This window comes from Hemitrygon akajei, chromosome 5 (genome assembly GCF_048418815.1).
Source record: "Hemitrygon akajei chromosome 5, sHemAka1.3, whole genome shotgun sequence".
NCBI lineage: Eukaryota > Metazoa > Chordata > Chondrichthyes > Myliobatiformes > Dasyatidae > Hemitrygon > Hemitrygon akajei.
In genome coordinates this window covers 53,323,712-53,351,453 of record NC_133128.1, presented here as the reverse complement: position 1 = coordinate 53,351,453, position 27,742 = coordinate 53,323,712, and the positions used below count along the sequence as shown (strand labels likewise).

Sequence of the window (27,742 nt, the reverse complement as noted above, 5' to 3'; positions counted from 1 at the left end):
TGAGGGTTTGTTTGTCTTAATCTTTTGCTTCCTCTACAAGTTACTTGAATGTGTGACAAAGGTAGTAGCCTATACAATTCCCTATTACTACTTGGTCCATTGGTTGGAGTAATGAAGTGGTGTTGGGTGGAAGGTAAACCAGTTCTATAGGAATGCAGGTCCAAAGCATGTCAGGATTCTCAGGGTGACCTGGGGCATTATCAAGTACCAACAATACTTCAGGTTGAAGGTCACGTTCCTCACAATACCACTTCACTGCCAATTTTGGAAATTTCTTATTTGATTTCCAAATCACTGGTAGATTTGACTTTAAAATGCCTTTCATTGCTTGTGGTGCTTCAGAGTGATACACAATCATAGGCTTTAACTTAAAGTCACCTTTAGCATTTCCTCCTGGCAAGGAAGTTAACCACTTCTTTACAGCCTTGAACCCAGATGCATGTTTCTCTTTTCGGGAGATGAAAGTACAAGAAGGCATTCTATTTCAAAATGGACCCATTTCACCCACATTGAAGACAAGCTTGGGAGAATAATCATCCTTCAGTGTTGCAGGAGAATCCTGGGCTGCCTTGCTGCCTGCACTAGCTGTTTCACCAGAGATATGTATGCTATGGAGGGTACTGCGCTGTTTAAATCTATCAAACCAATCTCTACTGGTTGTGAATGTAACCAATTCATCTTCTTGAATATGATTGAAAATGCTTCTTGCCTTTTCCATTATTACCAGCAGGCTTAGGGGCATGTTTCGTTATGTGTGGGCATTCACTCATATATTTAGTCTATCGTCCATTTTTGTTCAAGCAAATGGCTCCTTCAACAAGTCACCTTCATTGATGATAACTTTGGGGTTATCGTTACAGAAGCTTTTATCTTGTCTGCATTTTTTATAATTCTTCTGATCATCGATGTCACCAAGTTCAAAGAGGCACCAGCGTCAACCTGACGCTCACCAGCTACCAAAAGCCTATCACTTGCAGATTCACATCCATGCTAATCCTTTTCCTAGATATTTTAGATGTTCTACCCTTACTGGAAGTTGCAGGCTGTTTTCCAGACATTAAGGGTGAAAAATATTGAAATAATTGGCAAGGGAGTCAGAATGTTTACACGTGGGGGAGGCAGAGCGTGAACTAATACGTGATTGGCTGTGAGTGGCTCACAGTATAGCGTTCTCATTGCCTGAATGAATGGTTTACTGTAATGATGGCCGCTCTTGAGAAGTTTTATGTGTTGTTTAGAATGAAATTTCGCCATTTTTAAAGGTTTCAATAAAGAATTGAATAACTGCTTTGTAACGTGTCAGCACTATGCGAGGACTAAGTGTAATTGAACAAAGCAAAATCAAAGAAAAACATGAATTTCCTTCATGGGTTCCATTATGTAAAGAAGTAAAATTATGATTTGAGATCTATTTATTCTTTATGTACTTCATTTGCCACAATCTGTATTGATAAAGGATAGAATCTTTGGTTTCTGAGGCACATATCTGCTCTTCTGAAATTAGGATTAGTAAGTGTACACGTCAGGAAACTGCAGTTGTGTTCTTGATTATTTCCTGTCTAATTCAATGTTTTCATGACGTTTGCTCTAGCAATCCAATGAAAAGCTTCCTGGAATACTTTCATAATGCATATCCTGAAACTTGCCTTGAACAACTGTACGTTAGGTGATGTCAGTACTAAATATTTTGTAGTTTGTTTGACTAGTTATGTTTGCATACAGTTAATATACTTCTCATCTGATGGCGATTTTGATTCCTTTTCAGTGCTAGTGATGCGTTAAAAGGAGAAGGACTACAGGAAGGTGTTGATTGGCTCCAAGGTATAAGTTGCAGCTTTACTAGTTTGCTTTTAACTTTTTTCATGTAAAAGCAATATTAAATATCTTGTATTGTAAAATTCAAATATTTATTCCTGTATCTTCCTTATGGTTTTTAGTGGTTTTTTTAGTGTTCTTTATGTTCTCTTCATCTGATCAGTTCACACAGTAAGAAATGTATTAAGATTTTGGCTGTTCCATATAGCTCTTGTCAATAATTCTGTTATGGAGGTTCCTGACAGTATGCACACTAACAATAGAAGCCAAAAGAAACATTAAACCAAAACGACCAAAGTTATGATACAGTTAAAAAATAAGTGTTGATCTTCAGTGGCAATTATTTTTAACACATTTTACAGGATGTGAGTAAACCAGGTGGTTCCAATGGGGCTTCCTATACATTGGTGAGACCTATCATTAATGGGGAGGCTGCTTCGTTGAGTACCTCCGCATCATCTGTGACAAGCGGGACTTCCTAGTGACCAAACATTTTAATTCCAATTCCCATTCCTGTTCCAACATGTTGAAGATGAGGCTGCCGTCTGGGTGGAGGAGCAACACCTTATATCCCGTCTGGGACCCTCCAACCTTTATGGTGAACATTGTTTTCCCCCCCACCCCCATTCCCCACTGACCTTTCACTTCTTGCCTGCCTATTACTTCCTCTGGGTCCCCTCTTCCTTCCCTTTCTCCTATCATGCACTCTCCAACCAGATTCTTTCTTTTCCATCCACCTGGCCTCACATATCTCCTTTCAGCTAGCCTCTTTCCCCTCCCCCCTCACTTTTTTATACAAACATCTTCCCCCTTCCTCCTCAGTCTTGAGGAAGAATTTCAGCCTGAAGCATCAAATGTTTACTTTTTTCCATTGATGCTGCCTGAGATCTCGAGTTCCTCCGGCATTTTGTGTCTGTTGCTCTGGGTTTCTAGCATCTTCAGACTTTCTCATGTTTGTGAGTTATTGACCATGTTTTATTTTCCTCAAGAAGGAGGTTATTCTTGGCAACCTTGAATGTTTTGAATGAAAATGGTTACACAATATTATTAAGTGAGTTTTTACAGGATTTTGACAAGTGACAATTTGCAGTATTTATAGGTCAAGAAGTTGAGTGACTTGTAGAACAACCTGCAAGTGAAGATATTCCCAAGTGCCTCTATTATACTTCCTGGTAATACACATTTGTGAGTTTAAGAAGTGAGTTGGAGCAACTTCCTGGCAGATGGTTTCCCACCAAGGCTATTATGTAATAGTGGTGGAAGGAGTGAATGCTTATTGTGGTGCATGAGCTGCAAATCAAGATGCTGGATGGTATTAACTTTCTTTAGTGTTCTGAGTGTTCTATCACATTCCTAACTTGCTTTGTAAATTATGGAAAGTCTGTGAGATGTCAGAAGCTGAAGCATTCACTGCAGATAAACTGATCTAATATTGTAGTCCACGGTATTTATGTGGCTAGTCATTGGTATTATCCTGCAAATTGTGAATGTCTTTGAACGTCAAGAGTAGGGGGCTAAAGATGTTTGATATAGCCTTGTGGTCATTAATATTACATAAATATTACTTGTCACTTGTCAACATGTATCAGGATATTATTTAAGCCATCCATGCAGGCATGGACTGCATTATAGAAACATAGAAAACCTACAGCACAATACAGGCCCTTCAGCCACAAAGTTGTGCTGAACATGTCCCTACCTCAGAAATTATTAGACTTATAGCCCTCTATTATACTAAGTTCTATGTACCTATCTAAAAGCCTCTTAAAATACCTTATCGTATCCGCCTCCACCACCATTGCCGGCAGCCCATTCCACACATTCACCACTCTGAGTAAAAAAACTTACCCCTGACATCTCCTCTGTACCTACTCCCCACCGACTTAAACCTGTATCCTCTTGTGGCAACCATTTCAGTCCTGGGAAAAAGCCTCTGACTATCCACACAATTAAAATGCCTCTCATCATCTTGTACACCTCTATCAGGTCACCTCTCATCCAACGTCACTCCAAGGAGAAAAGGCCAAGTTCACTCAACCGATTCTCATAGGGCATGCTCCCCAATCTGAGCAACACCCTTGTAAATCTCCTCTGCACCCTTTCTATGGCTTCTACATCCTTCCTGTAGTGAGGCGACCAGAACTGAGCACAGTACTCCAAGTGCAATCTGACCAGGGTCTTATATAGCTGCAACGTTACCTCTCAGCTCCTAAATTCAATTCGATGGTTGATGAAGGCCAATACACCACAAAGTCAACCTGCGCAGTGTCCTATGGACTCGGACCCTAAGATCCCTCTGATCCTCCACACTGCCAAGAATCTTACCATTGATACTATATTCTGCCATCATATTTGACTTATCAAAATGAACCACTTCACACTTATCTGGGTTGAACTCCATCTGCCACTTCTCAGCCCAGTTTTGCATCCTATCAATGTCCTGCTGTAACCTCTGACAGCCCTCCACACTATCCACAACACCTCCAACCTTTGTGTCACCAGCAAACTTACTAACCAATCCCTCCACTTCCTCATCCAGGTCATTTATAAAAATCACGAAGAGTAAGCGTCCCAGTACAGATCCCTGAGGCACTCCACTGGTGACCGACCTCCATGCAGAATATGACCTGTCTACAACCACTCTGACTTCTGTAAGCAAGCCAATTCTGGATCCACAAAGCAATGTCCTCTTGGATCCCATGCCTCCTTACTTTCTCATTTCCCAAAGAATTGCAAATGCAATCATCACCAAACATCTCAACTTTTAGCCTTCCAATACAAGGAAGATCACTAATGAATCAGTTGAAAATAACTGGGCTCTGCACATTGGCCTAGAGATCTGAAGAAACACCTGGAGCTGGGGTGATTGACTTCTGCCATCACAGCCGCTATATTTTGTGTGAGGTATGACTCCAGTCATTGGAGTGCTTTCCCCTTGATGCATTGGCTTCATATTTATTAGAGCTGCTTAATGCCACAAAACAGAAAATACTTGTTGTTTTCACTTTTGCTAATCTAATGAAGGGCCCTTGATATGAAACATTGACTGTTTTGACTGCTTCTCTCCATACTGATTTTTTTTTTTTAGTTGTTTTCGATTTCTGTCATGTGCAGTATTCTTCTTGCTCTAATGTTACATGCTTTTTAATGCTACCCTGACATCATGGAAAACAGTCCTCACCTGTAGAATTCAGCTCTGGTCTATAGATGCACCAAATTTTAATGAGCTTGGGAGCCAAGTGCTAATGGATGAAGCCCAAAGTGTTAATCACGAGCAGGTTATTAGGAAACAAAGTCTATTGAGAGCATAGATGTCCATGCCCTTGATCTGTTTACTTGAATTTCTCTTGCTCTTGTGGACATGGCTAATATCAGATATTTTCCTCATAAGTGGGTGAATGCCAAGTTATGAGTATACTAGTTTAGTTTGGTTAGAGATGTTATTAGTTCTGGAATGCATCTATTTCAATCTACTGTGACGAGAAAATCTACAGATGCTGGAAACCCAAGCAACACACACAAAATGCTGGAGGAACTCAGCAGGCCAGGCAGCATCTATGGAAAAGAGCAAATAATAAATAATAATATGAGAATGGTGATCCAAGATGGCGGCGCGACACAGCTTGCAGCGGCCACTCCGGAACTGATTATCTGTTATTTGTGAAGTGGGGTGCCATGCGCAATCATAATCGATTGAAAACGGACGTGGAAGCACGGAGAAACATCGGGAAATTCCAGGAAGACCTTCCTCGTTGTTACTGCTGCTGTGAGGTCTGGGACTCTGCTGGGAAGAACAGGCCCCGAGTCCTCGGGGTCGCGTTGCCGATGGCCGTTGGCAGGACCATCTTAATACGCTCGGCAGAGGATGGTGCTCGGAGAAGCTGTGCCAGAGGGGATGGTCGTCGGCTTGGAGGTTCGACAGACTCAGGTCGCTTCCGGTGTGTGCTACGTCTGCGAGGCTGGTTTCGACGGAGCTTCCATTGTGTGCTGCGTCTGCGAATCTGAGTCGGGCGGCCCCTTGGAAGTCCATAGCGTGGGTACTCCCTTCTGCCGCCAGTGTGGGATGGCGAGTCTGTCGGGACCCCGGGGTCTTTTGGAAACTGTGGTGATTTCTTTTGAACTTACAGTCCTTTAACATCTATTTTTGCTGTGCCCATAGTCTGTTTTTTATCAATTACGCTATAGTTTGCACTGTTGTAATTATGTGGTTTTGTGCAGGTCTTGTAGCTTTAGTTTTTGGTCTTGTTTTTGTCTGGTGGATTTGGAGCTCCTTTCCAGGGAACACGCTAGACGGTAGCACGATATTAATACGCAGCAGCCTCTCCAGACTCTGGATTGGGGATTGCCAAACGTTACGTGGATTTTCTGGTGTAATCTGTTTTGTCATATGCTTTTGTGATATCATTCTGGGGGAACGTTGTCTCATTTTTTAACTGCATTGCATTTGTGATTTCTAAATGACAATAAACTGAATCTGAAATAGTTGACATTTCAGGATAAGACCTTTCATCAGGTCTAGGGGAAAAAAGATGAGAAGTTAGAGCAGAAGATGGTGGTGGGGGGGGGGGGAGGAGAAGTACTAGGTGTTAGGTGGTAGGTGAAACCCAGAGAGGGGGAAGGGTGAAGTAAAGAGCTGTGAAGTTGATAGGTGAAAGAAATAAAGGGCTGGAGAAGGGAGAATCTTATAGAACACCACAGAAGAAAAGGGAAGGAGAGGAGTACCAGAGGGAGGTGATAAGCAGGTAAAGAGATTAGAAGAGAGAGGGGAATGGAAAAGATGAAGGTGGGAGGAGGTAATTACTGGAAGATTGAGAAATTGATGATAATGCCATCAGGTTGGAGGCTACCCAGACAGAATATAAGGTGTTGCTCCTCCAACCTGAGTGTGTCCTCATTATGGCAGTAGAGGAGACCGTAGTTTGACATGTCGGAATGGGAATGGGAAGTAGAATTGAAATGGGTGGCCAAAGGGAGATCCGGAATTTTCTGGTGGAGCAGTCTCCCAATCTACACTGGGTCTCACGGATATACAGGAAGCCCCACTGATAACACCGGATACAATAGATCACTCCAATAGACTCACAGGTGAAGTGTCATCTCAACTGGAAGGACTGTATGGGAGTGAGGGAAGAGCTTAAGGGCAGGCATGATACTTGTTCTGCTTGCAAGGATAAGTACTGGGGGGGGGGGGTGGGGAGAGGGCTGAATGGTCAAGGGAAATGCATTGGGAGTGATCCCTGCAGGAAGTGGGGTTAGGGAAAGATGTGCTTGATGATGGGATCCCGTTGGAGGTTCTCCAAAATGAATCATAGAAGTCAGCCTAAAACATTGTAATTAACTTTATAGTTATTAATACCCAACATGGAATGACATTTTCAATGTTACAGTATTTTTTAACTATTATAGTGAGATGTCTACATGATTTATAGTGTCATGGGTAATTTTAACATAAACTTTAAAAACTCAAAATAGAATGAAAAGCAATTCCAGGAAATTGCCGCAAAATAAAATACAAATTTTTTTATGTACATGAATTCTGAACTTCATGGTGATAATAATTTCAGCTACAAGTTTTGAATGGAGATACTAGGATTGTTTTCCTTAAATATAAGAAGAATGAAGGTAGAATTGAAAGAGAAATAAAAGATTGTGGGTTTTCATTTGGTAAATCAGGAGAAACTGTTACTATTCATGGTGTATTCAAGGGCCATGAGACAGATCCAAAGGAATGGACCAACAGGACATAAAGTAAAACTATTTTTATGTGGAGATGATGTGATCTGAGACCCATTGCCTGTGTCAGTGATAGAGACAGCCAGTCAGGGCTTTCAGGAGAGAACTGGATATATGCTTATTGAAAGATATTGGAAGGCTCTGCATAAAAATGGATATGGCACAAATTGAATTATTCTTTGCAAAATTAGCATGATTCAGTAGGCAAAATGTTCCTTTTCTATGGTAAGTAATTATGTAATTTAATAATGTATTTAAATCTTAGTTTTGGAAATTTGGATATGAGTAGTATTCAGAATTTTTTATTCATAGGGTAAGCAATGAATGCAGTTTAGCTGAAAGATAACGTAACTGGGAGATGAATGCTCATGTGATATTTTTGTTTCAGTGTAATATATTGTTTATACCATTACTTAATTTTTTTAAGTAGCAGTAAGAATAATTAGGGATACATTTATATTTGTATATCGTGAGAGAGAAACCATTATGTTCAGTGAAATGCATCTACAGCGGATTTGAAAACATCCTTGGAACATAGTGCCTTTACAGAATCCGGCTTCTAAATCAAATGACCTTTCTAAGATAGGAAAGCAGGGAGAGAAATACCTGAAATCAGTTTTTAAGGTGTAATAAAAATGTTTTAAACAAAAAGTACAGAATTTTTCCTGCATCTTTTAAGAAACAAGGAGAAGTATTTTTGCATATCTATAACTCACACAAATTGCTTTTCACTGAAAGATAATCCTGCATTATTCAACAGTAAAATCAGAGTACTGAATTTTAGAAACCATATTTGGGTTAACTGAAAACATGCATGAAAATTCTTTCCATATATTACTTGAGAATACTGATATTAAACCTCATTATCTTCATCATGTGCAGAAATGCCACATGCCGCTAATAATATCAAGGTATAGCAACCTTACTTTAAAACTAGGATTTGGACGTATTAATACAGGTACTATAGTTTCATATGGTTAAACTAAACTTTTCCTAATTTTGTTCTGCTGGATATTCATTTTATGTTTAGTTTCTTTTCTCTCACCCCAAATGATGAATTAAATTATTTGTTTTGACTTTTTCAAGGGGTAGTGGAATTGGATAAATAATCATTTTTAGAAGGAGAAATACACTGACAAATTTGGAGGATGTGTAAAGATGGGAGGGTGGAATAGATTGGAGGTGGCACTAATGATAGATGCGTAAATGGCCTCATGAGTAGAATTGTTCTTTACATAAGGCAATTAATAAAAAGAATTATTGTGTTTGGCATATCAGTTGTTAATTATCCTCACTTTAGTTTTAGATATAGTTCTGCACACATCATTCATTTAGAGCCATATGAACAGCATTTTAAACAAAAAACAGTGTTATTTGACTCCTGCCAAGAGAGATGTAATGGATAAAAGTTGTGTGTGGCAATTTTTACAGTTGAATCCCTTTTCCAACGATCAAGACAATCTTGGAGAAAAGAAAGTTAAATTTGCCAGGTTTATCAATAATTGGAAATCAAGTGGAGCTAAAGAAAACCTAAGATGTCAGCAGTCGCAAATCCAGACAACTGATCTGGCTGAGTTACTGAAGGGCAAATATACAAATATGATTTATTATCAGAATGGTGGGGTCAGCATGTTGGAAAGGGAGAGGAAAGCAAATGGAAGGACAAAGGTATAATAATATTGGACCTAATAAACAGACTGAGAGCCTAATTTTAAAACTGTATTTCCCTCTACCATCATTCCTTCCACTCCTCCCCCCAACCCATCTTTGCAAAGATGTTCCTTTCTAGATCTTATCTGTGCATAAAAACATTGAAACATAGAAAACCTACAGCACAATACAGGGCCTTCGTCCCACAAAGCTGTGCCGAACATGTCCTTGCCTTAGAAATTACCTAGGGTTACCCATTGCCCCCTATTTTTCTAAGCTCCATATACCTATCCAGGAGTCTCTTAAAAGACACTATCGTATCTGCCTCCACCACTATCACCAGAAGCCCATTCCACACACTCACCACTCTCTGTATATAAAAAAAAATTATCCCTGACATCAACTCTGTACCTACTTCCAAGCACCTTAAAACGGTGTCCTTTCATGCTAGCCACTTCAGCCCTGGGAAAAAGCCTCGGACTATCCACACGATCAATGCCTCTCATCATTTTATACACCTCTATCAGATCACCTCTCATCCAACGTCACTCCAAGGAGAAAAGGCTGAGTTCGCTCAATCTATTCTCATAAGGCATGCTCCCCAAATCCAGGCAACATCCTTGTAAATCTTCTCTGCACCTTTTCTATGGTTTCCACATCCTCCCTGTAGTGAGGCAACCAGAACTGAGTGCAGTACTCCAAGTGGGCTCTGACCAGGGTCCTATGTAACTGCAGCATTACCTCTCGGCTCTTAAACTCAATCCTATGATTGATGGAGGCCAATGCACTATATGCTGCCTTAACTACAGAGTCAACCTGCACAGCAGCTTTGAATGTCTAATGAGCTCGGACCCCAAGGTCCCTCTGATCCTCCACACTGCCAAGAGTCTTACCATTAATACTATATTCTGCCGTCATATTTGACCTACCAAAATGAACCACCTCACACTTATCTGGGTTAAACTCCATCTACCACTTCTCAGCCCAGCTTCGCATCCTATCAATGTCCCGCTGTAACCTCTGACATCCCTCCACACTATCCACAACACCCCCAACCTTTGTGTCATCAGCAAATTTACTAACCCATCCCTTCACTTCTTCATCCAGATTTATAAAAATCATGAAGAGTTGGGGTCCCTGAGGCACACCAGTGGTCACTGACGTCCACACTGACATCGACAACCACTCTTCGCCTTCTGTGGGCAAGCTAGTTCTGGATCCACAAAGCAATGTCCCCTTAGATCCCATGCCTCCTTACTTTCTCAATAAGCCTTGCATGGGGTACCTTATCAAATGCCTTGCTGAAATCCATATATACTACATCTACTGCTCTTCCTTCATCAATGTGTTTAGTCACATCCTCAAAAAATTCAATCAGCGTTTTTAAGCTTATGATTGCAATTACTCAAACCTGTTTTATTGGTCAAAATTATTCATTTGCTTTGTGAATGCCTTTTGTGATTTTTTTTTTGTTGCTGTTCAGTCATGGTTTTCTGATCATATATTGTGGCTGCCTGCTGCACTATAGTAGAGTAAAACCTCTACTTCTGAGTAATGTTGATCTTGGCGAACACAAGGAAAGAAAATGAGGAACTCTGCCTTTTTGTGCCACTTCACTAATTTTGGTACCAAGCTAGGACTAGGATGTTATAGCCATTATGGAAATATGCTAAGGGGGCAATATGACTGACAACTGAAATATTCTGGGACAAAAGTGCTTTAGGTGTGATCCAAGTGGAGAAATGCAAGGTGAAGGAGTTACACTTTTGATGCCGTGAATGTCACAGCAGTAGTCTGAGATGAAAGTACTGAAAGACCATCCAGTGAAGCATTGTGTGTGGTGCTGAGAAATAAGGTGGGGGGGGGGGGTGTTCACATTATTGGGATTATACTATAGGCCCCTAAATAACCAATAGGAATGAGAAGAGGAAAATGTGCAGGTAGTTTGTGGAGAGTTGTGAAAATAACAGGGTTGTTAAAGAAAAGAATTTAAACTTTCCTAATATAGACTGGAACTGCCATTCCTCGCAGAATCAAAATCTGGCTTATTATCACTGTGTGACATGAAATTTGTTGTTTTGCAGCAGCAGTACTCTGCAAAAGACATAAAATTTCTACAATTACAAGATAAATAGTGTAAAATAAAAAGGGAATGAAGAGGTAGTTCATGGGCTATTCAGAAATCTGATGGCACAGGGAAGGAAGTTGTTTCTGAATCTTTGGGTATATGGGTTTTCAGGCTCCTATATGACCTTGCTGATGCTTAGAAAGGGTGGAGTTTGTTAAGTGGATTCTGTAAAGTTTACGGGCAAGATATAGAGGGCCTTACTAGGTAGAGAGCAGAGCTTGACCTACTCTTGGGTAATAAGGCAGGGCAGGTGACTGAGATGCCAGTGTGTGAGCATTTTTGGACCAGTGGCCACAATTCTGTTAGTTTCAAAACCGTTATGGAAAGGGACAAAACTAGTCCACAGGTTGGAAGTTCTAAATTAGGACAAGGTGAATTTTGGTGGTATGAGACAGGAGATTGCAAAGGTTAATTGCAATAGGTTGTTTGCACAGGTCCCAAAAGCAAATGGAGGGCTTTTAAAGGTGAGGTGGTAAGAAAAAGGAGTAAGTAGAGAGAGGATAGGGACCCTCGAAGGCCAAAGAGGACATCATTGTCTGGTGCTGCAGTAAATGGGAAAGGTGTTTAATGACTGCTTCTCCTTTGCTTTTACCATAAAGAAAGATGTGAAGACTCAGAAGTAGGAAAAGTAAATGTGGAGGTGTTGAGAATAGGCTGCATTCAGTTGAGAAGGTATTGGATGTCTCTATAGATAAAAAGGTAGACATATCTCCAAGTCCTGACCATGTGCATCTGAGAACAACTGTGGGAGGTTAGAGAAGAAATTGTGGGAACCTTGGCTGAAATATTTGCATCAGTAAAATCTGTAAATGCTTGGCAGTCCAAGCAGCATCTATGGAAATAGAAACAGCACCAATATTTCAACCAAAAAAAAACCCTCACATTATTCGGAGAAAATTCCTTCCACTCGCATCCAACGCCGTGCTAGTCCACAGATTTATTTTTTATTATCATTCCTGTTTATAGTTTCTATTAAAACATGTTCTCAATCTAATCATTTCTAATAAGCTTAAATGATTCAAATTTAATTTTCTCTAGATTTGTTTAGGTGTTGAGAGTTGAACCTTCCAACAATATTCTGATCGGATGTACTCCAAATTACATTAAGTGATTTTTTTTCTCCCTTTTTGCTTCTGTTTAAGAAAACAGAATCATTGTGAATTAACACCAAAATGTTTTGTCCATTAATTCTTAACAGTTGTGTCCCATGTTCTTGCCTTATTCATTTTCTTCTTAAGTATGCCTGGCATCCTCGGGATATTCTTTCCTGCAGCATTGTTCTAGTTTAATATTTGTTTTCTGTGTGTGTTTTGTTTTCTCTGATAATGCAAGATGATTATTTCCATAATTATACGCCGATAAGTTGATCCAAAATTTCTGCAATAATTGGTGTTTTAAGATGTGGATGGCATAGTGACACAGCTGGAAGAGCAACTAGAGAACTGGGCTCAATCCTGACCTCAGGCACTGTTTCTGAGGAGTTTCCACTTTCTCCCTGTGATACACTGATTTTCCTCCTGCATCCCAAAGAATTTCAGGCTAGTAGGTTAATTTATTTTTTTTTTTTAAAAGAAGAAATGATGCCACGGTCGTGTAGTAGAAAGCACAGACTATTACACCTCAGGACACCAGAGTTAAATTCCTGCACCCTCTGTAAGGAGTCTCTATGTCCTCCCCGTGGAATGCGTGGGTTTTCTTCGGGCGCTCCTGTTTCCTTCCACAGTCCAAAGATGTATCCGTTAGGTTAACTGGTCATTGTAAATTGTCCTGTAATTATGTTAGGGTTTATTGAGGTTGTTGGAGAGTTGCTAGGTAGCTCAACTCAAGGAGCCAGAAGGGCCTTCTCCATGCTGTATTGTTAAATAAAGTAAATAGATAAAGATAGGACTTATTCTTAGATATTATACTATTGGTCATAATGGATAATTGCAAATTTTATAATTGAGAAATAAAGCACTGCTGTTCTGTTTGCATCAAGATTGTTGACTTTCTGTTATTATTTTGCCAGATCAAATCAAAGCAATGAAGACGTGAAAAATCAATCTTACACAAAGGCTTCTGGTACGACATGAAGCAGAATGTGACTTGACACAACTCAAGAATTGAATTTGTCCCGGATGCATCTTAGCATGTTGTGGATTAAACTTTAATCTGTCTTTAAAATGTATTCTTAAGAGAGAAAGAATAATGTACATAGTCAAAGTAATAATGTGTACTATTTTTACATATTGTAGATTTTGCTAAGAACCATATTAAGAAATTAAACAATAGGTCTGAAAAGAGTACTTTTTGCTCAAACACTAACAAATGAAAACCCTTTGAGAAATTTACTTCTAATATTTCTGGATTAATCAGAAGTGCCATGTATAAAGAGTATTTATTTGCCTGCTACAACCCAGTCACTAAGATGGAGTAGCCTCATGCAATCACAAGCTGCTTTCTGCCGAACAATAAGGATCATATCATCAGACCTTTCTGTGTGTTGCCTGAGTCCTTGGCAACCACTTTACAACCCACTCTCAGGTTAGTCTGGAATTTGTTTACCAGTGAGCTAATGAGCTTTGAAAAGACTGAACAAAAAAGTGTGATTAATCTAGGACTGGTGTGACTGAATGGTCGATGTTCAACATAGACTTGGTGAGCATGTGGGGCCTGGTGTTTGTTATTTTCTTGTCCCTTTGAGAAGGGAGTCAGTTTAAAACTCTTTATGCAATTAATTTATCCAAAACATCAAAATACTAGAATAAAAATTCTATTGAATTTGCCATGACCTTTGACTAGAAATGTTCAGTAAAATATTTCTACTCCAAGCTTGATCTTTTCTCTGAATGTATAGTTCTATAGAGGATGGTGGAGACAATAGGAATATTGAAGATCTCTTGAGTCTATTTTTTTAGGTCACTCAAACTAAACACACTTTTGTGATTCGCATTGCAACTCCACGAATCTTTAAAGAGTTTATTATTGAATATATTTAGGGAAATAGGAAATCAGATCTAGTAAAGAGCTATGCTTGTAGTTGACCTGAGCTAATCTTGCAAACAAAAAATAAACTAAAGCAAGGTGCATAGTGGTAATTAAACTTTGTTTTAATCATCAGATGTGACTTTTAATAGAGTGAAATGTATGGCACTGTAGATAGCCCATTTATAAATGGGAAAGAAAGCTATGTTGATCATTGATTCAATAGTTAGAGGTGCAAGCAAGGGATTTTGCAGCCATGGATGTGTTTCCAGGATTCTTTGTTACTTTCTTAGTACCAGATTTTAAATATCAGACGTACTGTAGAATATACTGAACAGGAAAGATAAAAATACAGAAATGCAACTGGTTACATGAGCTGAAACAGAGATGAAGCCCTGCAGGCAGATTATCAGGAGCCAGCAAAAAACCAAAATCCTCAAATACATGTGTGTGTGTGTTTCTATGAATGGAACAGGCTACATCATAACTAGTGCCAGTTTAGGGAAGTTTGTGTATGTCATTGGGCAAGATTTTAGCTACTTTATTTTGTAGCTGCGAATAAAGCATAACTGTAAAGCCCTCTTGGCAGTTTCACAATCCTGGTTAGGGTTTTTCAGATGGATTTATAAAACAGATGGATTGCGTGGTTAATGAAACACTAAGCTGTGAAAAGTGGAGAAAGCTCATCTAACAAACAGGACTCATTGTACTGGGTGCGAACTCTAGATATCCAACAGTTAAAATAAAGTTAATTCCTGATTCAACCTTGATTATTGGCCAGCTTGCAGCTTAAACAGTGGAGTTTTTAAAGGCTTCTGGTATCCACTGAAAAAGCTTGTATTAACTGCTTAAAGATCCACGTTTTCAGATTCGTAAAGCCGGTGCTTCCAGGGAGGCTCCATGTTTAGTATGTTACCTATGTTAGAGTACAGTAAAGCCAATAAATCTTTGGCACTTATAGTATTTACTTAGTAGGACTGCATCTATAATGCAAATTACTAATATTGAACTAGTAGAAAGGAACTTGCAATACTAGAGAAAGGGTAGAAGTATGGAAATGACTCTCAAAGAATGCGGAATATACCACCTTGTGCTGCTCATTAAATTCATTAGTGTAGGTGATGGGTTCCTTTGACATTAAAGCTGTTTAGAATTAGTGTACAATCAGCTGTGTGTTTTTTTCCAGCAGTTATATGGTGCAATAGATTATGTGCACATCATTCACAAAGTGCCTTCATGTCAGCCGTGAGTATTCATTAATCATTATTTCACTCCCCTAATGTTAGCTTCACTGTACCCAACTTTTATGCGGGCTTATGCAGGGTTCCAGGATATTAAGCACAATTCATTCTTTCTTCATCAGTCTACCTATGATCAACTCTCATTTCCAAGCTAATAGACTTACTTAAACACAGAGTACCTAACTAAAACAGTCATTTCTATTGAGGAACCTAATTAATGAGGCTCAGGAGAAGTTTAACCAAACCGACCTATCCATTGGGAAGCTACTGGCATTTAGAAGATCTGCATTGACCAATATGATAGTAGCAAGGAAGAAATTACATCAGATGAAAAGTCCAGAACAGCAGCCCACATTCATGCACGAAATGCCCTAATTGCTGTGAAGCTATCTGAGAACGTTTTGACCATATAACAAGGAAAGTAACTCTTTCCTTGACAGTTTCATGAATAACCCTATGTGCCTTATTATCCTCCATTGTCCACCGTTGATCCATAATCTCATCATTCCAAAGCAAACTAAATGACTAATTGTCACCCAAAAACCACATGTTTTGTACCATGCCAACAAATAATTCTTGTGAGTACATGTTGAATATTTTGAGTTCTAATATACCAATGTGCATAGCTTTGTGTAACTTCCAAAATCTTTCCAGAAAGCTGATATGGTGTCTTACCCATTATATCTATTGACATCCGGTGTAGATAGCAGGCAAACACCTAGGTAGAAAGCACCCTATTGATCAATATCACTATTGACAAAGAATGCAGAAAGGAGTACTAAAACATGAAGAGCCTTTGAGAGATGAGGAATAACCTAGACTGAAGATATATCAATTTAAATGCTAAGTATGTAAGTAAAGAATAATATATACTTGTTGCCATAAGAAGTGTAACCATATCTTTCTAAGGTGCCTTGGAAGATCAAGAAGAATAAGATGTAAGGGCAAAGTTCCAGATTCAGAAATTACTCTAACACAGATCGATTCAACATGCTATGACAAAACAAGAATCATTGGAGCATCTTGTTTTAATGTCAAGTGATCAGCTTCCAAGCTGCCAACAAGTATAAGTTTTATATTTATTATAAAAACATTATTATTTTAAAACTTTCCATGTGTTACATAAGAAATAGGAGCAGGAGCAGGGCAACTGGCCTGTTGAACCTGTTTCTTAAGATCATTCCTTAAGATTACGGCTGAATTGGCCATGAACGTGCACTCACCTGCCATTTCCCATAACCTACAATGCAAAAATCTATGTGTATTAAATATATTTAACAAGGTAACTTCTACTGCTTCCCTGGGCCGAGAATTCCACAGATTTACCAATATCTGGGAAAAGCAGTTCCTCCTCATAGAATCATGGAGCACTGCAGTGTAGAAATAGGCCATTTGGACTATATGTTTCATGCTGGTCTGATCTGCTGCTTAATCCCACCTACCTACACCTGGACCATAGCCCTATGTACCCCTCTTATCCATGAGCCTATCCAAATCTCCCTTAAATGTTATATCTGAACTCACACCTACCACTACTGCTAGCAACTCAATTCAAATTCACACCACCACTTAAGTAAAGAAGTTCCCCTTAAATAACTCACCTTTCATCCTAAACCTAGGGCCTCTATTTCTATTCTTACCTAACCTGAGGGGAAAATACATTTACCCTGCATATACCCCTCATAATTTTTAATACATCTATAAAATCTTGTTTCATTCTCCTGTGCTCCAGGAAATAAAGTCCTAACCTATTCAAGTTTTTCCTATAGCTCAGGTCCTCAAGTCCCAGCAGCATATTTGTATTTTTTATGCACTCCTTCACTCTTATTGATGTATTTCTGTATATCATGACCAGAACTGCACATAATACTCCAAATTTGGCCTCTTCAATATCATATACAACTTCAACGTGACATTCTAACTCCTGCACTCAGTGCTTGTTATAAGGTCAATGTGCCAAAAACTCTCTTTATGATCTTATCCACCTGTGATGCTACTTTCAAGGAATTATGTATCTGTATTCCTGGGTCTCTTTTGTTCTACTGCACATCTCTGAGCCCTACCATTCACTTATGTTTATTCTCCCTGGTTGGTTGTCACCACCTCACACTTGGCGGTATTAAATTCCACCTGCCATTGTTACCTAGGTGATTCACAGTATTAGATTTACGTAACATTTACCACTTAAAAAGGCAAATTCTTGCCCATAAAGACTTTACAAAGCATCACTTAGAAGATACTATAAAGATCTGGAAGAGGGTCTTGTAGTCGGATGAGACTTACGTGGAACTTTTTGACCTCAATTCTAAGTGGTACATGTGGCATAAATCTATGTCTGTACATCAGCCAGGTAACACCACCGCTACAGTAACATATATTGCAGGTAGCACCATACTATGGGGATGCTTTTTGGTAGGAGAGACTAGTCATCTGGTCAGGATTGATGGGAAGATGAATGCTGCTAAATACACGAGACTGTGGTTAAAAACCCGCCAGCCTCTGCCAGAGAGTTTAAATTGACTCCAAGCACACTGCCAGAGCAACCATGGAGTAGCTTCAAATGAAGAAAAATGATGTCCTTGAGTGGCCCAGGCAAAGTTCTGACCTTAACCTGATCAAACATCTCTGGGAAGACCTCAGATTGTTGTCCACCTCTGCTCCCCAACAGCACAGGTTGAGCAATTTTGCAAGGAGGAATGACCAAATCTTGATCAATCTCATTGTGCAAAGCTAATGGAGATTTATCCAAAATGACTACTTGGCTGTCAACACACACAAAATGCTGGAGAAACTCAGCAGGCTAGGCAGCATCTATGGAAAAGAGTACAGTCGACATTTCTGTCAAAGACCCTTCATCAGGACAGGAGAAAATATGATGAGGACTACTACTACTGGCTGTAATAGCTATGAGAGGTGGGTCACATAATTACTGAGGAAAGGGAGATGAATACTTTTGAACTGCTGATATTACAGTTTTTGAACTTTTAGATTTTCATCCTTTACAATTTGCCCTGTTTTTGGGTGCTCTACTGTGGGGAAAAAAAGGAACATGTGATTCACAAATAAAAAATTCACAGTTAAAGTTAGCAAAATCCCTAGTTGGTATACTCATTTATGTGAACAAAGGGTTTGGGGCTGAATACTTTTTTAAGGTACTATATGTCACCATATACAACTCTGAGATTCACTTTCTTGTCGGCATACTAGGTAAATCCAATAACCAATGTGCAACAAATATTGAGAACATGAGATGAAAAGTCTCGGAAAGTGAGTCGATAGTATGTGGGAACAGTTCATTGATGGAAAACTTTTGACAGACTTCTTTTGATGCACAATGGACAGTATTTTAACTCGTTGCATCACAACTTGGTGTGGAAACACTAATTTTCTTGAATGAGAAAGGCTACAAAATATAGTGGATACATCCCAGTCCATCATAGGTAAAGCACTAAGCACATCTACAAGGAGTGCTATCACAGGAAAGTAGCATCCATTATCAAATCTATGCTCTCTTCTTGCTGTTGCCATGAGCTACTGGAGCCTCAGGTTCCACATTGCCAGGTTCAGGAACAGACTTTTTCCCCTCAACCATCGGGCTCTTAAATGAGAGGGGATAACTTCACTCAACTTCACACCTCAGCAGTGAACTGCTTCTACAAACTATGGACTCACTTGCAAGGACTCTACAACACATGTTCTCAATACTTCCTGTTTATTTTTTTTCTCTCTTTATATTTGCACAGTTTGTTGTCTTTTGCACATCAGTTGTTTGTCCATGTTTGTAGTTTTTCATTGATTATATTGTGTTTCTTCATGTTTATTGTAAATGCTGACAAGAAAATGAATTTCAGGATAGTATATGGTGGCGTATATGCATTTTAATAATAAAGTTACTTTGAATTTTGACTGCAAATAAAAAGACATTAAGGTAAAATTAGTTAATGTCATTGTAATTTGAACTGAGCTTTGTATTGTTATTGGATGTGCTACTAGTTAAGCTCTTCCCCAACCCCTTCCCAATCTCCAGTAGTCATATATTTGATCCTGCCTGTCTTTTCAATTTCTCCTCCCCGCAGAATCAGTTAGTGAAATGCAAATCTCCTTTTGCTCTCTTCTTACCCCTGGTGTTTAAAACTTGTACAAGTAGTAGTATTGTATATGATGACCTCTGCCTTAAAAATACTCCATCTGGATTCACTGCCCTATGTGTGTGGCCCTCTGAAAAGATTTCTCCCCACATCTTAAAAGGGAGACTCCTTCATTTTAGATAGTGACAGATTCAGTGCTTCCATTCATTGTAAAGTAATGCTACCAGGAAGATGGATAATCTATTAAGTTAAGTTAAATGAATTTCAATGTTTAGTGGCTTCTAACATTCTAAAGTACTTAATATGTTTCTACTTCTTTTAAATAATCTTTATCAGCTTTGTCAGCTGGGAAAATGGCCTAGCTACCTTGACAAAGCATTTCTGTGGGTAGTGGCTTGATGTTAAATCAGCTTTGTGGATTAAACTACTGCTGGAAAATCTCCATGTAAGAGTGAACTTAGCAGGTAGGGCAGCTTCCACGTTATCATGACTACTTTGTAGTAACAATACAGTGACTTGCAATCTTCTCATACATCTACAACTCCCAACCCCACCACTCATTTTCTCACCCTACAGAAGTCCAAAGTTAAAGCGAAGTCCTTACTTTCCACAAGCTCTGCTGAAACCTACACATTCTTCCTGTGATGCCTCTTTTGGGTTTAACTCATCCAATTGATCAATTTTGTTTTATATTACATATTAAGAACAAAAGAAGTAGTAACAGGACAAAAGCATGTAACTGTTCCAACATTCAATAAGGTCACAGCTCATCTTGACTTAACCTGCTCTCTGTTTCTCTGCCTTTTCCCAATATCTCTCAACTCCCTTGAACATCAAAAGTCTGTTGCCTCAGACATTGATATGTTTAATGATTGAGCTTCCTCTTTCAAGTAAAGAAAACCACAGATGCAGAGCCTTCAGAGAAGAAACTTTCATCAGCATCTTGATTGAAGCAGCCCTTTCTCCAAATGTATCCACTCAGTTCTAGATACTGTGAAGAATAAAATCCTCTCAGCGTCGAATTCCCAAGACTTGTACTTCAATAACATCAAACTTCATCCTTTTTCTAAACTAAAATCAATGTAATCCCAATCTGCTCAACTTTCTTCATAAAGTCAACGCCATTATTCCAGAAATCATTTACCAAATTTTCTGAGCTCCCTCCAACCTAAGCATATTTCTCCTTAAATAAGGACACCAAAAATACTCGAGGTGTGAGCTCATCAATGCCCTGAACAGTTCCGGAGATGCTTCCAAACTTTTGTACTTTATCCGTTTTACTATTAAGGGCAACATTTTCACCCCCCCCCCCCCCCCACACACACACACACTCACTTTTATTTGCTGTACTGTATCAAATCTTATAAAAAGCATTACCTAAAAACATAGTGTTTAATGAATTAAATTTTAATAAACACAAGCGATTCTACAGATGCTGGAAATTTTGGGGAACACTCACAAAGTGCTGAAGGAATTAAGTAAGTCAGGTGGCATCAAAGGAGGGGAATCTATGTATGTTTAGGCAGAGACCCTTCAGCATGCAGATGAAAATGCTGTTTTCAGCAGATGATTTTATTTTACACGGAGTATGTATTCTGCAAAGGTTGGTCTTCAGCGTTTTATGTCAAAACACATAATACAAGTCAGAAGGCAACCAGAGAGGAAATATCTGTCCAGTAGATAATCTAAGTGAGACAGCAAAAGGAGGGAGGGAGGGAGAGAGAGAGAGAGATTGATTTTTAATCTTTCCCTTAACAATTCCTTCAAGATGAATTGTAGAGATGAAACTACAGTTTTTCGACTATATGTGGTTCTGGATTATGGTCATTGTACATTTAATTTTGGCTGATGAGCTGTCACTATTCTCAGGCGTTAACTTGCTGACAACCTCACTGAATCAGGTGTATGGTTCAAGTCTCGGTTTAGTACCTAGAACGTCCTGAAGAAATGCTCTTAATGTTGGTCTCTCAGAAGTTCCTAATTTCAGTCCCAACTGCCTCCTTCAGGTAACTAATTAAATTGTACAGATTCTATATTTATTCTTGAGACCAAAAATCGGTTATCGGGCGAGTATTGTCATTTTTCTTCCACCTCCGTTCAAAATTGGTTACTGTGATTCACGTTACCCGGATTATTGTTAGACCATTCTCGGCAGCTCTAATCCTGACAGATGCCATCTGACTGAATATACGTGTCAGCAACAAATTCCAGAAAGGTTTTCCGTTGAGTGAAGATAACCTTGGCTATGTTGCTGTTTTGTAAAAAGAGTTTAATAATAATTTATTTTTAAATCTCATTGAAGAATAAGGTCGGTTTTCACTGCCTCTCGGAATAATGGAGGATAGTGGACGGGAGTTAAGATGTTAAATTTGCCGTCTCGTATTGAAAAGTTCAGTTACTACATCCTTTTTTAATAGTTGGCTCTACCTATCGAAGAAACTATTTTAATAAGAAGACTCCTCCTCCGCTATTTTGATTGTTTCTGTCAGCCCAGTTGTGCAAGTTCGACCAGTCCAACCTCGCTCGGTTTCAGTGAAGGGTTCCCTCTTCAGTGCGGGATAGAATGAGTGCGTTTAAAATGCCAAGTGTCTGGCAGGAGGGCATCGCAAAAAACGTATCCAACATATTCTCTTCGAATAAACCTCCCGAGGAAGGAAGCCCAGCGAGAAACGCGCCCGACACTGACAGGTAAGTCCCGGGTCTGATGGTCAGCGGCTATGTGGGGCACAAGTCATCGTCAATGGAGAAATACAAGGAGTTTCGTATTATTATTAAGATCTGTTTTCTATTAAGTTTTAGTTATGGTTAATCGGCGTCGTCAAAAGTTACATAGACCCCTACATAAAGGTAGAAACGGAATTAAAAACGAGAAAACAGCCTGTGAATAAAGGTCTACAGGGAAAGGTCGCGAGAGGGTCAAGGGACAAGTCTGCTGATGCGGTACGGGAATTAGTGAGAAAAGCCATTTATATAGAAGTAACAAAGTCCGGTAGATTAGTGGGCCGGCAAAATGTCAGCTGAGTAAGAGATGACAATCTAATTTTATTCCAGCATATTTTGTCACCCTAGCTGCCCTTGAACCCCTACAGTCCTCCTGGTGGAGATGCTTCGACCATGTTGTAAGGTACGGAATTCTAGGATTTGAACTCCCTGACGAGGAAGGAGTAGTGATATAGTTTTAGGTTACGATGGTGCACAGAGTAGTGGGGGAAGGTGCAAGTGATGGTATTCCCGCGTGCTCACCGTCCTTTCTTTGACGCTTTAGGTTGTAGGTTTGTACAGACAAGGACCAAAAGATTTGTTTTTCACTATATATATAACTGTATGACCCTATGCCACACAGCAGGTCAGGCAGTTTCTGTAGAAAAAGTATCAGATAACATTTCAGATTAAAGATCTTCCTTAATAATGGGGGGGGGGGGGGGGGAGAGAGAAAACAATGATTTTGTTGTAGAGAGTGTGGGGAGGCTTGTATGGGAGCAGGGGAAAATCATTGACAGAGTGGGGTCAATGTTGCCATGGGGATAAGTCATATTCTGATATTATGGACAAGAGAAATCTGCAGATGCTGGAAATCCAAGCAACACACCCACACAAAATGCTGGAGGAAATCAGTCAGCTGGGCAGCATTCAGGGGGGAAAAGTAAACAGTCAACGTTTAGGGCTGAGACCCTTCATCAGGATATTGTGGTGTAAGGTGGACAAAAGAAATGCATTGAGCTGTTCCTCAAGCTCAAGTATTTAACCTCACCGAAACAATTTAGGAGGCCACAAATTTGTCTGCCAGTAGAATCTCATTGAACTTTGTGGAAATGGCATAGAAATTTACTTTTATGCCCCCTCCTTTACTCTCTGTATACCCATGACTGCATCACCACCCACAGCTCCAAACTGCTAATTAATTTTGCTGATGACACTACACTGATTGGCCTAATCTCAAATAATAAGGAGGCAGCCTACAGTGAAGTCATCACCCTGACACAGTGGTGTCAAGAAAACAACCTCTCCCTCAACGTTGCAAAAACAAAGGAGCTGGTTGTGGACTACAGGAGGAACGGAGACAGGCTAACTCCTATTGACATCAGTGGATCTGGGGTTGAGAGGGTGAACAGCTTTAAGTTCCTCGGCGTACACATCACCGAGGATCTCACGTGGTCTGTACATACCGGCTGTGTGGTGAAAAAGGCACAACAGTGCCTCTTTCACATCAGGCAGTTGAAAAAGGTTAGTTTGGCCCCCAAATTCTAAGAACTTTCTATAGGGTCATAATTGAGAGCATCCCGACTGGCTGTGTCACTGCCTGGTATGGGAACTGCACTTCCCTCAGTCACAGGACTCTGCAGAGAGTGGTGCGGACCACCCAGCGCATCTGCAAATGTGAACTTTCTACTATTCAGGACATTTACAAAGACAGGTGTGTAACAAGTGCCTGAAGGATCATTGGGGATCAGAGTCACCCCAACCACAAACTGGTCCAGCTACTACCATCTGGGAAATGGTACCGTAGCATAAAAACCAGGACCAACAGGCTCCGGAACAGTTTCTTCCACCAGGCCAACAGAATGCTTAATTCATGCTGACACAACTGTATTTCTATGTTATATTGACTATCTTATTGTACATACTATTTATTATAAATTACTATAAATTGCACATTGCACATTTAGACAGATGTAACGTAAAGATTTTTACTCCTCATGTATATGAAGCATGTAAGTAATAAAGTCAATTCAATTCAATTCAATACAAGGTCTCGGAAAGAGAATTCCTTTAGTTGTTTGAATCATTGGTCTGCAGGCCAACAGATCATTTAACAATATTCTCTCAGCAGGTTGTTGCCATTTGCGGTGAAGGTTGCCACTTGGATGCAGTTCTTTGACTTTCATTTAAGGTCTTTCATAAATTCTGAACTATTTTGGAGCATCTGATGATAGACATGGAAATATAATGTGCAAAAAAAGAAAAAAAAATTCTTGTTTGCAGCTGTTGTCATTCAACCAGAATGATGGAATATGTTATGGCTCTTTGCTTGTTTCAAAATCATAAAAGTGCTTTCATAGCAGTAGAATTTGTGAATCCTGATGCCATCATGCATATGTAAAATTGCTTGTATATCAACTAAAGCAAAAAGAATCCCCTGTTGAGTCTACACTGTGACTTGATACTTAAAGGGAGAAAAATGCTTTTTCTTAACCATTTCTTAAGCATCCCTCATGATTACAAAGTACCACATGGCATTTTAAACCAATGAAATACTTTCAAGGTGTAGTGATTATTGGACTGAAAGAAACATGCCAAGCAATTTCTACACAACAAGCTCCCACAAAAAACGCAATTAGGTTTGGTGATGTTTGTGGGTAAATATTGACCAAACACTAGTCATAATTTCCCCTGGCCATTGTCAAAATAGTGCCATAATATCTTTGCATCCACTCAAGAGAACAAATTCGGTTTCATTTTAATGTTTTACCCAGCTGATATATTTATAGCTCCAAATAAGGTTTAGGTCAGAAATTTGATTACAGAATTCAAAACAAAAGTGATACCTGTAATAGAAGCATCTTTATGAGCAATAACAATTCAAGGCATTTTGTGGTTTAGGTCTTTTCAACTAGGTACCTTATTTACATAAAGCTCTAGGGTACAAACATATGAGAATGCCATTCAAGATTATGTTTAAAACCATTTAATTATATTTTATAATCACATGTTGGGTTTTGGTTTCCATAAGAGTTCTTCCATTCATCTGTAGTAACATGTACTGAAAAGTGACTTAAAAGCTGGAAGAAATATCCCTACAGTGTATCCACCAGTTATGTTAGAAATAGGGAAATTATTCAGAGATTCTCTACCCTGTATTAATAAACTTCATTTGATTTACTTTCTATGGTGACTGAGTAAACTTTATAATTATCTGTGCAAATCCAGCAAGACTACATTCTTGTGATCACTGGTCTCAATGAGAGAAGACAGTGAAGGCTTTTAATCATATTGTTGAATCATCATTCAAGTAGTGCATCACATTGTTGACACACCCTGTTTCATTCTTTAGGGTTTTATCATTGAGAGAGATTTCCTCTGTTAACTATTTTTAACCAAATAATAAACACAACACTTAAAATTTAACTTAAAATTATAAATCAAGAAAGTAAAATCTGATATAGAGAAAATATTCCTATTGATCAGTGTAGTTTTAAATAAACACCAAGAAAAAAGCTACAAGAGCACATTCATCATTATTAGTTTAGCAATTTCAATCAGCATCACTTGAAAGGTAACACAAAGTTGTTGAAAGTTTACTTCATTGGGTTTCTCAGCTTCAGCAAGACTGTAATAAAAATTTGACCCTATGATATTTTAGCCTGAGACTTTTAGAGACTTTTTGCTCAATAAATCAATATGATGGCTCCATGCACAATCCTCGGTGCATTGTTCTTTATGCACAATCGTTGGTTCAGTGTTTTAGGATTTAGATCTGTAGAAATATGGCTGACATCTGTCTGTATTTATCAAGTCTCTATTTTCATAATTCTTACTGCAATTTCAAATTAACCTTTTTTAAGATTTAATATACTTTTAATATAAAGAGAGATGAGAGTGGATATAGGACCATTAGAAAATGAGGCTGGAGAAATAATAATGGGGGACAAGGAGATGACAGGTGAAGTAAATGAGTATTTTACATCAGTCGTCACAGTGGAATACACCAGCAGTGTGCCAGGTGTTGAAGGGTGTGAGGGATGAGAAGTGAGCTGAAATACGTAAAGATGCATGAGTCACCTGGACCAGACGAACTGCACCCTAGGATTCTGAAAGAGGTAGCGGTAGAGATTGTGGCGGGGTTAGTAATGATCTTGCAAGAATCATCGGACTCTGGCGTGGTTCTGGAGGACTGGAAAATTGCAAATGACACTCCACTCTTTAAGAAAGGAGGGAGGTAGCAGAAAGGAAATTATAGACCAGTTAGCCTGATCTCAGTGGTTGGGAAGATGTTGGAGTCAATGTTAAGGATATGGAATACATGGTGACACAGGACAAGGTAGGACAAAGTCAGCATGGTTTTCTTGCCTGACAAACCTGTTGGAATTCCAGATAGAACCATTTTTACAACTTGTTCCTAACCCACTGAACTCATATCTGTACATCTTGACTCTGTTTCATTCCACTAGTTCAGCCCTTCCTACCGACATCCGTGGCACTTCACATGCTCTGGATCTTTTCAATGATTCAAGTTCCATGGCTCCCAATACCTTATTTTCACAATGGATATCCAGTCCCTATACATCTCCATCCCCCACCAGGAGGTCTCAAAGCTCTGCATTTCTTTCTGGACACCAGGCCCAACCAGCTCCCCTCCTCCATCACTCTCCACCGTCTAGCAGAACTTGTCCTCACTCTTAATAATTTCTCCTTTTTCTCTTCCCGCTTCCTTCAAACAAAAGGTGTAGCCATGGGCGCTCGTATGGGTCCCTGCTATACCTGCCTTTTTGTCAGCTATGTGGTACAGTCTAGGTTCCAAGCCTATACTAGAGGCCATCCCCACTTTTCCTACGCTACTTTGATGACTGCATTGGTGCTGCTTCCTGCACCAATGTGGACCTCATCAATTTCATCCACTTTGCCTCCAACTTCTACCCTGCCCTCAAATTTACCTGGTCCATTTCTGACACATCCCTCCCCTTTCTCTATCTCTCTGACTTGTCTACCGATCTACCGGTGTTTATTATAAACCCATTGACGCTCACAGCTACCTGGACTATACCTCTTCCCACCCTGTTACTTGTAAAAATGCCGTCCCCTTCTTTCAATTCCTCCATCTCCACCACATCTGCTCTCAGGATGAGTCTTTTGATTCGAGAACAAAGGACATGTCCTCCTTCTTCAAAGAAAAGGTCTTCCCTTTCTCCACATTCAACGCTGCCTTCAATCACATCACTTCTATTTCACGCATGTCTGCTCTTACCCCATGCTCCCACCACTCTACCAGGGATAGGGTTCCTATCGTCCTACCACCCACCAGCCTCCGTATCCAGCACTTAATTCTCCGCAACTTCTGCCATCTCCAATGGGATACCACCACCAAGCACATCATTCCCTATGCGACTGCCTTGTGCATTTGTCCT

The 27,742-nt window shown here is 39.5% G+C and overlaps 2 protein-coding genes across 3 annotated transcripts in view; both read left to right on the top strand.

Annotated features, from left to right (window-relative positions):
• The window catches only part of arl6 (ARF like GTPase 6), a 65,482-nt gene extending 50,028 nt beyond the window's left edge, over positions 1-15,454 (top strand). The window contains exons 7-8 of the mRNA XM_073045582.1: positions 1,766-1,821; positions 13,335-15,454. Coding sequence (XP_072901683.1) covers positions 1,766-1,821; positions 13,335-13,360 — 82 coding nt within the window. The 3' untranslated portion in view covers positions 13,361-15,454. The remainder of the gene's footprint in view (positions 1-1,765; positions 1,822-13,334) is intronic.
• Positions 15,455-22,142: 6,688 nt separating this feature from the next.
• LOC140727807 (uncharacterized) overlaps positions 22,143-27,742 on the top strand; it is an 81,236-nt gene continuing 75,636 nt past the window's right edge. For both annotated transcript variants that reach the window (XR_012098931.1, XM_073045580.1), the window contains exon 1: positions 22,143-22,307. Coding sequence is in view for 1 of the 2 variants with exons in the window: in XM_073045580.1 (XP_072901681.1) it covers positions 22,183-22,307 (125 nt within the window). In the remaining variant the exon portion in view is untranslated. The remainder of the gene's footprint in view (positions 22,308-27,742) is intronic.